This window comes from Notothenia rossii (genome assembly GCF_949606895.1).
Source record: "Notothenia rossii genome assembly, chromosome: 9".
Lineage (NCBI taxonomy): Eukaryota > Metazoa > Chordata > Actinopteri > Perciformes > Nototheniidae > Notothenia > Notothenia rossii.
The window spans coordinates 64,812,286-64,825,151 of NC_136907.1; the positions used below are offsets into that span (position 1 = coordinate 64,812,286).

Here is a 12,866-nt window from a genome sequence, read left to right on the forward strand (position 1 = left end):
ACCGATATCTACTTTACATGGTCAGGAGAATCAAACATTAATATAAAGTTAATTAAGACTTCATTGAATTCATGAACAATGTACTGCTGCTACTATTCAATTGATATGAGTTTGAACCATTCAGGTTGTTCCTTGTTATGAATGCGGTTAGAAATGAAAGTAAATCCAAATACACACATTCCCCTTTTGGTTAGAGATGTTTTATAATCCAAGGACTTCTAGCGACTAGTTTAGAAAACTTGTTTATATAAGTAGTTCAGCACTTTTCATAAACACATCATATGAACAGCGCAGAACACCAATGATTGAGATGCGAATAAGAACTGCAATAAAACCAAATTGAAGACACCAATCAAATGGTGCATTTCACTAAATCTGTCAACCAAATGTAGATGGTTCCAAACCAATACACACAAACACACATACACTAGTTTGTGCCATGTGTGTGTGCTCCCCCCACCAGCAACCCCAGACTGTCCAAGGCCTGGTTGAGCCACACCGAGGCCATCTGCCACTGTGGCTCTCACCAGCTCATGTGTTGTCTCCAAGTTATGAAAGTAAAAAGGACATTTGCTTCACGGTGACATTGATGGAGGTCAAAGCAAGGAGAGCTCAGCCTGGAAATCCTTAAAGTGGTCATTACAGTTCACATAAACCTCTTATCGCCACAACAATTGTCTGTTCAACTGTGAAACACCATAAATCACTTGTGTGCCCCGTCTGCGATGCCAGAGTAATTCTGACAGATCTCCACCAGCGTGCCAGTATTCACAGAGTAATCTCGAGGGCTCGGCCTCCTTACCAGCTGCTCGCCTCGGGGTCCCCATCCAGCAAACTGCAGGACAGCTTCGTGCACTTCGGGGGGCTTCAAAGGCCAAGTCTCCCTGTGGAGGCAAGACATTAAAAAAACAATAACATATTTTTCTGTTTTTGCGCTCCATGCACGACACAGTATGCATCTGAATACGAATGCACCGTCAGAGGAAGGAAGTCGTGTGTGTTTTTTGGGATTGTTCTCTCAATGTAGGCTTCATCAATCATCCATATCCTTTTTTTAGCACAAGCTGACTTTGCTTGGCTCACTTAAAATACAGAACAGTGGGGCAAAGCAGACAAGGATGGATGAAAGGCTAAAAACAGGCAGGCTGAACACCGTGCACAAAACTAAATTGAGGTTTAATGCGTTCACACAAAGTCAGAGAAACAAGCTAAAGGGGACTGAGGGCAGTGAACTGTCAACAGTAGGTCAGGCTGAGGGCAGATTAGCGTCCAGTCACAGATCTGAGAGGCATACAGAGATACAGGGCGGACCAAATCATTGTTTTGCGATTCCTAAATCAAGACTTTTTAGTTCAAAGATATAATGCCTTTTTCACCAAATGTACAGTAATGCCATTTTTGACCCACATGTTTGACATCCGCATTGTCATATCATGGGTAATATCAATAAGCAACGTTTTTTGTGAATCTCCACAGCAAGGTGCTTTATACTGGAGAAAACGTATTACCGGTAGTCATCAGATCCTATGAATATATATTTAAGTACAGGGTCCAAACATATCAAAAACACTTCCTTTTGCTTTATTATAAGTCGCAGTAATTATTTGATCTAAAGAAGTTTAGAATATTCAAATCTGTGGTTTCAGTCTGAGTCAAGTCCACACATCTGCTATACAGACAGTAAAAGGATCAAAGCAACAGACAATTCAAGAGAAACAACATAAGTGGTTCTTACTGTGTCACAAGGCTGTAAATAATGTACTTGGCCAGATAGGAGTGTTGGTAGATCTGCAAAGACAAACAGCATCACATTTTAAGAGAGCTGACATCTGCAGCAGACATTTCAGCTCCAACGTTTATAGTTCATCTGTTTCTACATTGCGAAATATACGGCTTATCCCCAAATGTATGAACAAAATCCAAACCATCCTGCTCTAGAAAGTGAAAACATGCACTATGTCTAATTTCTACAAATGTTATATACTCCATTGTCAAATTAATTTGAGACTGGAAATACAAGTAGTGAAATTACAGCCAAACCTGTATTACAAATGTGTTGATTTTCTTTCCCATTAGATTATGAAGAATATTCAAAGACAATTCAACAGTGTGTGAATTGTTCAAAAGAAAAACCTTGTAGGGTCATTTATTTCATATTTTTGACAATTGTGTTTTTGTATTTAGTGTTTGTTGCACACAAACTATGTATTTTCTTTGTTTTGCTGCATTTCATATCACTCCAACCGATATTTACAAAAAAAGCTAATTGAAGGACAAAATGAAATGTTTCCAGATATCACTCTCAGTGTTTCTTACCGGCTTCACCTCAAAGGCGAACAACACGTGTTGCATGTCAGGAGACACCTGGTACCTTGCGGCTCTGGATCTGTCCTGCATGGAGAAAATAAAAAAAGGTAGTTAGTGAAAGACCCACTACAGCAGCAGGAGAGAGTCCACTTACTAATCTTGAAGATGGAGTTAGAGGATACTCACAAACAACTGGTTCAGCACGACGACCGTTCTCTCCTCTGTGTGAACATTCAGCTTCACAACATCTCCTTCCCTTGTACGATACAGCAGCTCGTTGTCTGTAATGGCAAATACAAATCAACCAATCAGGGAAGTGTGGGGGAAACTTCTGTAGCAATTGGAAACAGGACTCAGAGAGGCACGAGGAGAGCTGGAGCTTTGATGACAAACACTGGTGGTTTATTTGGAATTACGGCCGGAGAATTGACAAGACAGGTGGTGTGTCACGAGTTGACACAGCGGTTGCCAAACCAATTCTGAAGAACTCTTTCTGTAGCTCAAGGTTTTAACTAGTTTGGAGTGTGATAATCAACATTCTTCATCAGTGAGACTAAAGCAATATGGACCATGAATCTAACTAGAGCTCTCGTCCATAGAAAAGAATGTGCGCCAGGCAACCTACGTCCCTGAACAGTAAACTACCTCATGGCGGCTTGTGCTCTGTCATAGACTGGCAACCACAATGCGCCCAAGCTGCCCCTCCTAAAGAGAGATAGAAGCAATACCCAAGGCCGTAGACCTATGCCATGGGAAAGGAGGCAGTGAGAGGAGAAAATGATGAACTGTGTCGAAGGTTGAATACCTAAGGAAATGATTGTATGTGTATGTATGTATGTGTATCCTCCTTTTCAACTTTTATCAATTGTCTTGAGTAAGCAATATTGCTATTAAACCTGCAGTCACTAACCATTTTTTAGTGGGAATGCTGTTAACAGCATTCCAACTAACTGTTCTTCTACGCACGAAAAGTTTATTATTCCTCCAACTTATTTTGCCGAGCTTCTTCTCCCGCATTGAACATCGCAGAAACTCCGTTCAAACATCAAAACGTTCAGCTCGGTCGGGAATCGATGGCTATTACTTTTCTCATTCATAACTTTCATAATTCCAGAGATACATCCCATAATTCATCACATTTGTAACATTTGAACTTTAACATTGCGCAGCTCGTTAAGGCAGAGTGCGTAATGTCAGAGTTGGAGTGGAGGACAGTTTGAAATTGGCCTTCATATATTTTTTTAAAACTGCCATAATTCCCAAACCCTAAATTCCTGAGACATAGTTTTTCATGACAAATGTAGGAAAACTAAGTGCCTCTTGAGGGCATGAAGTGACAAAAGCGTTCAACATGTCTCCATTAAAGCCCATTGTAATTTCAGGCAGATATTTCCTCACAGCAGCAGCCGCACACCTTTAGTTAAACTACCAAAAAGGCCACATTATTAACGCGAAACTACACAAAAATTACACTTTAGATACTCAACTTCCTTGACATGCTTCACGTTTTGAAATTTCACAGATATCTGTTACGGGTCTTCCACAAAACGCTCACATGTAAGAGGTTCATCTCTCATTCAGAACAATGAAGCCTTTGAAGTCTAGGCACCTCGTTAGCTCAACTATAAACACCTGTGCAATGGAACACGATGATGTCATCACTCCAACTGACATGCTCAGAGCAGCAGACTTCAGATAGCAGTGTGCAAACAGTCCAGCCGTGAAGACATCTACGGGACAGTTTTGAAATTTCTTCAAATGCCGTTGCCATGGCAACACAATGCCCGCCTTGAAACACTCATAACTTCAGTGAAAATACTCCAAACAGCCCAGAACTTCACAGGTTTGTTAACGATGCAGCCATCAACGCATCTAAGCATAGTATGGGGTGTCATCAAATGCCGTTGCCATGGCGACGGACCACTCGCCATGAAACACGATGTGGTTGTAAGTCCCATCGACACGGTCCAATCGTCCCCCAATCTTCACTTGTATATCACCGGTCCATGCCTCAACAGCTCTACGCCAAATTTGAGATCTCACCATATGCCGTTTCCATGGAAACGCATCCCTCGCCATAAAACATGATGTCGCTATAACTCCTATGAAAATGTTTAAAAAGTGCTCAAACTTAACTTAACTTAGTGCTCAAAATACTTACTGTATTAACAGTCCAGCCATGAAGACATCTATGGGACAGTTTTGAGATTTCTTCAAATGCCGTTGCCATGGCAACACAATGCTCACCTTTAAAAACGGTTTTCAAAAAACTTAACTGAAAATACTCCAAACAGCCCAAAACTTCACAGGTTTGGTAACGATGCAGCCATCAACGCATCTAAGCGTATTAAGGGGTGTCGTCAAATGCCGTTGCCATGGCGACAGATCATTCGCCATCAAGTTAGTTCACAAGTTTGCAGTTCAAATATTCTGCGGCTTTTCCAAGCCTTTTTACTTTCTTTTCTTCTCTCATCACACATTCAAGCCCCCACTGTTCATGTATCATTTTAATCTAAATTCTTCACTTTCTTCTTACACATTACATTTCAGCATAGCAGTTTAGCATCACATTTTCAGCATAAAACATTCCCACTAGCAATTTCTTCAGGAATTGAATTCTCTAGTTAAAGTTGTTACCCTATTATTCGTTTTTTAAATGATACAAAAGTATTACTTTTGGGTTATGTATAATTAAATGTTTACTTTTATAATATTATTATTTTTTTTCTTATGGTTATAACCTTTTGGATGTCTGATTTCTAAGGAAAGGCCTTGTTTTATTGTTGGACAATAACTAATGTGGCTTGGTTATTCGTCTTCACACTGGATTTGATTAAAATGTATTATTTTTATTGGAAATGATTTGACAAGACTAATACAGACACTGTTGGAAAAACAAACATTAAGACATTTTTGTCCCACTCTCGGGTAGTAAAACAAGCTCCAAAACCAACACATGACATATTGTGACCTTATTTATTGATCCAGGGAACAGTTGCTTATTGACACATCCATTAGACAGCAGATCCATTTTGAGTCGTGTTTCTGTCCAGCTGATTAACTCAAGTTCAATCTGGACTGTTTTAGCTATAATGTCTAGTTTATTGCCCCCTATGTTCCATGCCCCTGACCTTCATGGTCAGAAAGGGTGTGGAGCTGCTCTTGTCCCTCCTAACTTTTATTTTCCTACAGCTAATTTGTAGCAAAGTATGGGTATGCGTCTAGTGGTGACTTCTGAGAAGTTGAGATGCTTTGTGATTGTGCTGCAAACCTATTTCCCCACAGGGAAAAAGAGAGTATCTACATATCTATTTATCCTTCTAAACAGGAAGTGAGTGTGTGATGTGTCCAGCCTCCAACGACTGGTATAATGCTGCTGTGCTTGTCAACCTACTCTGAAGAAAAGTCTCCTCATTAAAATGCCAGACTTTCTTTCTCTGGTTACCTTTGCGATACAAAGCCAGTTTTTTCAAAGATTTAACTCTAATGTGCACATTTTCCAATTGTTTGAAGGATCTGCTAAGGTGGAAAAAATCCCTCTTTTCTAGCATTCTCCTCATCATTCCTGTCACATCTTTTTGTGACAGTGGAAATGTTTAACTTGCAGAGCTGCACAGTTTGCTCTGTTTCACTTTATTGCTAAAAACTTAGTGAAAAAGGAACCAAAAGAGAAAAACGTCAGTTCATTATGGGAACTGTACTAACGGCAAATCCATTTCATTTGATCAGAGCGAGAGTCATAAAGACAAATAATGGTAACTCTGTTGTCAAAAATGGGGCTTTAGTTTCCTGAATGTAGATTTGAATGATTAGCTTTGCACTGATACCTTGTTTTCATGGTTGGACATTATATTAGTGTGTTAACATAAATGAGTCAGAGAGACAGCAGCAGTCCGTTGTTTCAGAGATGAGTCTAAAAGTTGATATCCTTTGTCTTTGGCTCTGACTCTGTGTGAGAAACTCCGAGGTGAGTCCAAAGACTACTGAGGCAAGCGGTGATCAAAGAGCAATGAGGATCAATTACACTCTTCTGTGAAAGAAGCCCACAAAATATTGATGAGGGCTACTGAAGTGTGAGCTTGTCCCATTGGGTTTCTTATCAGAAGGTCATTAGCAGCAAATGGGAGTTGATTGCATTAAGTTAGCTGACAAGAGGCAATGTCAAACAATTGATTGCCGGAGTTTCGTAAGGTGCTGAGGACGTTTTAATCTCGCTCGTGAATGAAGGACACAGAGATACAGAACTTAAGTAATTATGTGTTAATGAGCCACTAATGTAAGTAATCAGGGAGAGAGTCGGCACAGTGCAAAAAAAGTGCGGATGTAAGGTCGTCATGTGTCTCTCATACACATAGGAGATGTGAGGTTGAATGTGTGCAGGTGATGGGAAGTCATTAGTAGAAACAACTGAATAATGTTATTCCTATATGCAAGTCAGCCGGTGCATTGATGGATAAACTGTCTCTACACGGCTGCTGTTGCTTTCTTTCTAGTGATTTGTGTTCTAACAAAACAAAAACGTTTTATAGTGGCAACTAATTCTAATGATCACAATACCTTTAGTTTTTTACAACAGCTATTTCAAAGCTCTTTAATCCACTATTATCTTGGTCTATGTTTAATGCTTCAAGGGAAATGAATGAGGATTAAGAAACAAACAACAACATGTCCTGTTTGTATTGAACAAGACGATTACTATTATTATAATTTCCTATATCTAATACATAGGTAGATTTCAAATGTCCAGCTGTTGCTTTGTAAGGCTCTTTGTAACGGTAGTTTTTGAAAAGGTGCTATATAAACGCAGTTATTTGAAAATGATTATTGTCAGGTGCAACATCTACCTTGAGTAGAAATCCTGAATAGTATTAAGACACAATTATTAGACGAGGGAAAAGATCCTCTTTTGGTTCATTTCTGGAGCTTTGATTGGCTCAGTTTTCTCTAAGGGAACTCCATGTAGTTTGAAGCTAATCGAAAAAGCTATCATGTGGCCCTTGGGCTAAGATCTCTCTGTTAAATAAAAAATATCATGACTCAAAAGATTATCAAATAAATAAAAGGGATTGGTCAACAACATCTGCCTTATATAGGAACCCAAAACCAGATCCAGATGTTAAAAGACCTTTTTACACACATTACGACACAATTGATGCTGCTGCAATAAAAACACTTATTAAAGTACCATCTTATCTTATCTTATCTGAATCATGATATGCGTATGTAACCGCTCCAGTGATCCCTGTTTCTTATTCAGATGACAACCAGACGATATGAAAATATGGGGTTATTTAAATTCTTTAGAAACTAACAAGGATAAGATAAAACACGAATGGGTGACGTTACCTGCTAAAAAGTGTAATTCATTTGTAGTAAAAGAAGAAGTTCTACTACCAACACCGAATGCCTCTGTTTCACCAAAGTGCAAAATGACATTCACTCAGTAGCAGTGATTCAGTTCATCATGGAGAGCCAAATAAAAACATATATTTCAGATACTTTTCCTGTCGAACACCAGAGGGCACTAAGTCATCTGATCCAGCGTTTCTGAGCACAGATGGCAGCTAGTGTGAAGGTCACAGAGGTCACAGCAGACCTGCTCTACTGTACCTCTGTTTTTATGAATTCCTTATTACTGAACCAGTAGCGCATCACATGCTGAATTTGTAGTTTGTACAAAATGAGCTTGAGCTCGCTGCATATGTTCACCATGGAAACAGAGAGAGCTGTAATGGACTATATTGATAGAAACGTATGTAAACAACTATTTTACCTACGTCAAAGAACCCTATAGTCTCATTTATATGCAGGTACATACCGGTAGCTATAGAAACAGGTAGGTTGTATGGCTTGCCTGCAGAGAAACGATTGTTAATGTGGTTTCCGTGAGACTTAAGAAAGTTAATTTTATATTTTATTGCTGATTTTTATCCATAAAGCTCCACTGTTATGGCTTCCAAACTACCTCACAACTCTTTTCCCATTTAAATCTTGTTACTGCAATAACTAATTCTCCTTATATCTCCCGTCTGTTCACATCTAACGTAGCAGCATTAGTTTCAGTGGTTTGATCTGCAAATTGCCCTCAAGGTAGATATTTGATTCCTCTCAGACACTTTAAAGCTTAACTATCCGATGTTTATCACGACTCTCCCAATTGTTCCTATTAATTCTACTTTATGCTAGATTGTTGGTTTATTGACTAAGAATGTCTTTTATTCTCTCAAATGAGAAGAAAGTTACTAAATTATATGACCATAAACTGATTAATTCACTCCCAATTTGCTTCTGGATGTTTTAAATCTGCCAACCTGAATGCCAGAGGGAGGATTCATGTTCTCAACTGTGCAACTAAAGTCCTAAGAATCCTTTATTGGTTTCCTATACTATAAGATTAAGTGCCATCATGTGCTTGATTTGAATATATGTTGGGCATCCCTTATGTGCTCAACACAGCTTCTATATCTACATTATATGGACAAATCATAACTGTGGGTCTGATTCAAATACAGATGGTACATTTGGAGTTAAGGAAAATAAAAATGCCTATCATAATGTGTCTGGATATGTTCTGCGTTTTGACACGTGAGACGGATGCTGAATGTCACACTGTTCACTCACCGCTGAGCCACCTGGCGTCTGGGTCGTGGATTTGAAGGTCTGGACCAAAAACATCCTCGATAGTCACTTTCTTCTTAAGGGCGAGGCTGTCATCTTCACCTGTCGAGCGCATCAGACAAATATAAATAAACAAGCATGAATTACATGTGACGTGCAGCAGCTCATATGCAAGTGTCTGGAGGAGGATTTTCTGGAAGAAGTTGTCCTTTAATCGTATTAGTATTTTCAAGCATCAGAGTTTGCTAGTTTCAGAGGAAAACACTGAAGAAATCCTTTGATTTGTTCTTCTTTAGTTGCATTGCTCAAGGGGCTCCAGAGAATGTCACCACCTCGCTATTTTATAACCCTCTTCTTCCTGTAGAAATCACCTCCAACAACTTTTCCCCACTATAGATCGAGCAATTTAGAACAAGGTACAAACAAGAAAGAGGCCTCTGGTGTTGCACTATTGATCTGAGAGCGTAAGTTCACATCTGCCTGCTTTGTTTTTCAGCAGCGGGGGAACCATTGCTTCCATCAACAAAACCCCAAATGAGATCTGCAGCTGACAGCTGAGCTGTAGGTGGAGCAGATAAGAGCGGTGCACCAGTGGGTTAGTGTGGATGTGAGAAAGAGAGCATGTGTGAGTCATTTAAGTATCTTCTATACCTTAACTCAGGAAACAAGCGTCAGACACGAGCTGTCGAGATGGCTGACAGCCGAGAGCTACTGCATAAAACAGCCTGTTGACAGGGTCTTCGGCAGGCTTCACGTTATGACTGAGTGGAGAGATCTGAGTGTGCAAATACGATGTCAGACATTCGAAAGCGTACGGCTTGAAAATCTGAGCATTTCTCTTGTCTTCCAAGAGAGAGAGGGGAGAAAGGTTTCCATCACGAAATGGTATATCTGATGCTGTGCCAAACCGACAAATAGTAGGAGCCATTACGGCATAATCATCTCCATTAAACAGGCCTGAATGGAATTACGCATTAAAAGGCCGATTACCTAGAGGGAGGATGACCCCGCCTTTGTGTAAAGCCCACAAACAATCACACACAGGATAAGCTTATCATCTGCTAAACCTTGACTCCCCCAAACAAGGTTAGAATATTAGAATAGCTGCCTGTGATCTGAGAGGAGAAAGAGGATTCATCCGAGTTACGTATGCAATGTAGGTGTGTAAAATATGCGTGTCGATCAATAGAGTTAGTTCGTTTTTTAGAAGGCAATCTCATAAATGTCATTTATAAATGAATATAACAGCCATATAACATTTGGCACACTGTATCAGATGATTTTCACACGCTATGTGTTTTATGATCCATCCATCAGACGCATGTTTCACATTTTGCAATTAAAATAATCTATAAATGGCAGATTGTTGGCAGAATTATGTGGTGTGTGAATTGCATCTGGGGTGTGTGAAATATTTTGTTGTTCATTCAAAGCTTTGTGAAGAATACATGTACACTCTGATAGCACAGTGAAGACACTATTCAGGGAAATCATGTACATCTCAGTCGTTGGTTTGTTATCAAAACGTCTCAGAAACGTAACAGATTGTAACTATATTCAGTTGGATGTGAAGTTCTTGATGAACATTTGGTGAGAAAACAGGGTTTTTGTGTTCAAGATTACAAAGAAGGGCAATTACACACATTTCAGAAATGTTCCCATGAATCTACAATGCTAACTTTGGTACACTGTATTGTAAAAAAGCTATAGCCAGACAAGGGCCTTTGGTGATTTTGGATGAAAGTTGCAACATTTCTTTTACATCTAAATTCAAAAATATGTTTGAATTCTTGCTTTACGCACTTGCCAACATTGGTTTGTATGAGGTTAGGGAAGGTTTGTGGATATGTAGAAAAGAAAAACTGTTAGAAACTTTGGTCTGAGGCATGAACGCCGGACGACCATGCATCACACAGACCTCTAAAACCCTTCTTTTTGCTGTGCTACATAAAAGGAAAAACAACTTCCTACGCTGACGTGAACATGCATTTGGTGTAAATTGTGAATGGCAGAAGTTGTCAAAGATATTGAAGTGTCTGTTATCTTGTATATATTGATTATTGTGCTTTTATTTATGTCTTTAATGTGTGCATATGTACAAATGTGTCTGTTGATTGTGTAATGTATATACATATTTATATACTTCTATTCTTCTGGATTGTGGGAAACGGTATTTAGATCTCTCTGTCTGTACACACAAACTGAAAGATTGACAATAAAGCTGTTACCTTTATGCCAGTAGCACATTTGTAAAGCATGTTCTAACAAAATAACAGCCAGTTAAGAGGTTTAGGCATCCTTGGAGGAACACATCAAAATGATAGCATACATGTGTGATAGACCGTGTGTGTGTGTGTGGGGGGGGGTACGTACGAGGGGTCAGCACGACTACAGAGGTGACGATCAGGGAACAGATGATGAGGATGACCAGCAGGGCGATAGCTATTCCTTTCCAGTTCCTCTGCGGCGGAGCGCTGCCCACCAGGTCCTGAAAGACAATATTACACATTCAATTACACTGACGCAAACACACACACACAAAGGGGCAAACGATATCAATTTTAAAGCATTAAGGGAACAGATTTAATGAGTTTGTCGCCACAGGCGGGACCCACACAAGCTGGATGTTGAGCAATGACCTTCCGGTGATGAGTTTTATTTCACATTGGACACACAGCGCTTTAGAGATGATCTTATCATACATAAAGCAGATGTATTTTGTACTATCACAGTTGGAGCTTGAGATTGGCCGGAGGACAGCTTATTTTCCATCAGACAGATGCCGAAAACTCTGCCTCTTGTGTGCAGTAAGGCTGCATCCTCCATCTGCTCCCCGCTGCTCGCACACGAAGAGTCCCTGCAGCTCTGCCTGACAGCTGTAGAGGAACTTCGACTTCGACGCAGACACAACAGGCAAATAACGAGCTGCTCTCCTAACACAGCCCAGCAGATGGTGGATGGCTAATCAGCTCAATTCGAAACACATAGACTGCACAAATCCACAGGACATTACAAATGTTTTAACTGCAGTAAGGGCGGGAGGAAGAAATCAGGAGGCCTCAAAAGGCTGATTCCAACACAGGACTTAAACTATTCGGATCCAGAAGCTCAATTTTAAGGAGCTTTACTGTGTGATTTACCAGATGTGCTTTGAACAAACACACACTTTCATCCACACTTTGTCCATTACAAAGCAGTGAGAACTGGCAGCTTTCTGAAATAACTTTGGATGTAAGTTAACCTCGTGTACTCCAAAGAGTCTCCCACTCCTGTTATCTTTATGCTTGTGGCGCTGTCAATTCAAGTGCCAGACACATGTGTCATATATTATTATTCACAGAACAGGTTAGGCTACTCTGTAATGCCATATTTTAGCATAGGAGTAGCCCTATAGACTGTATATGTTTGAATATACACTACATTAATGAATGAAATCTCCATCCTGAGGGTTAAAGGTCAGAAATCTGATTTTATACGGCATACAGACACACACACACACACACACACACACACACACACACACACACACACACACACACACACACACACACACACACACACACACACACACACACACACACACACACACACACACACACACACACACACACACACACAATTGCGCACTATCTCCCTGGACACAGTGAGTGAGAATTGAGCAGCTTCAGCCACCCGTATCAGTCCAGCTGTTTAAATCCTTGTCACCAATTATACCCCGTCTCTGTCTGCCGGCAGTGAGTGGTTATACAGTATGAAGCAGCTCAGTGAACCATCCACAAGTTAATGAGGGGTGTGTGCGTGTCCATGGGAGAGTAAAACAGAGAGCCTCTCTTGGGCAGATATGATGCTACTTTTTTATATCTTCCAAGCACTTTAAAATGGCTATATGTTATTCAAATATTTGAAGTGTACCTGTGTGTGTGTGTGTGTGTGTGTGTGTT

At 40.1% G+C, this 12,866-nt stretch overlaps 1 protein-coding gene across 3 annotated transcripts in view; it reads right to left on the reverse strand.

The window, feature by feature from the left end:
* Window positions 1-12,866, reverse strand: part of LOC307019295 (A-type potassium channel modulatory protein DPP6-like) — a 78,691-nt gene that overhangs the window by 15,199 nt on the left and 50,626 nt on the right. For all 3 annotated transcript variants that reach the window (XM_079650079.1, XM_079650078.1, XM_079650080.1), the window contains 6 exons: window positions 11,299-11,413; window positions 8,929-9,027; window positions 2,494-2,588; window positions 2,317-2,391; window positions 1,736-1,788; window positions 803-884 (listed from right to left, as the gene is read on the reverse strand). In XM_079650079.1, the coding sequence (XP_079506205.1) occupies window positions 803-884; window positions 1,736-1,788; window positions 2,317-2,391; window positions 2,494-2,588; window positions 8,929-9,027; window positions 11,299-11,413 (519 nt within the window). The remainder of the gene's footprint in view (window positions 1-802; window positions 885-1,735; window positions 1,789-2,316; window positions 2,392-2,493; window positions 2,589-8,928; window positions 9,028-11,298; window positions 11,414-12,866) is intronic.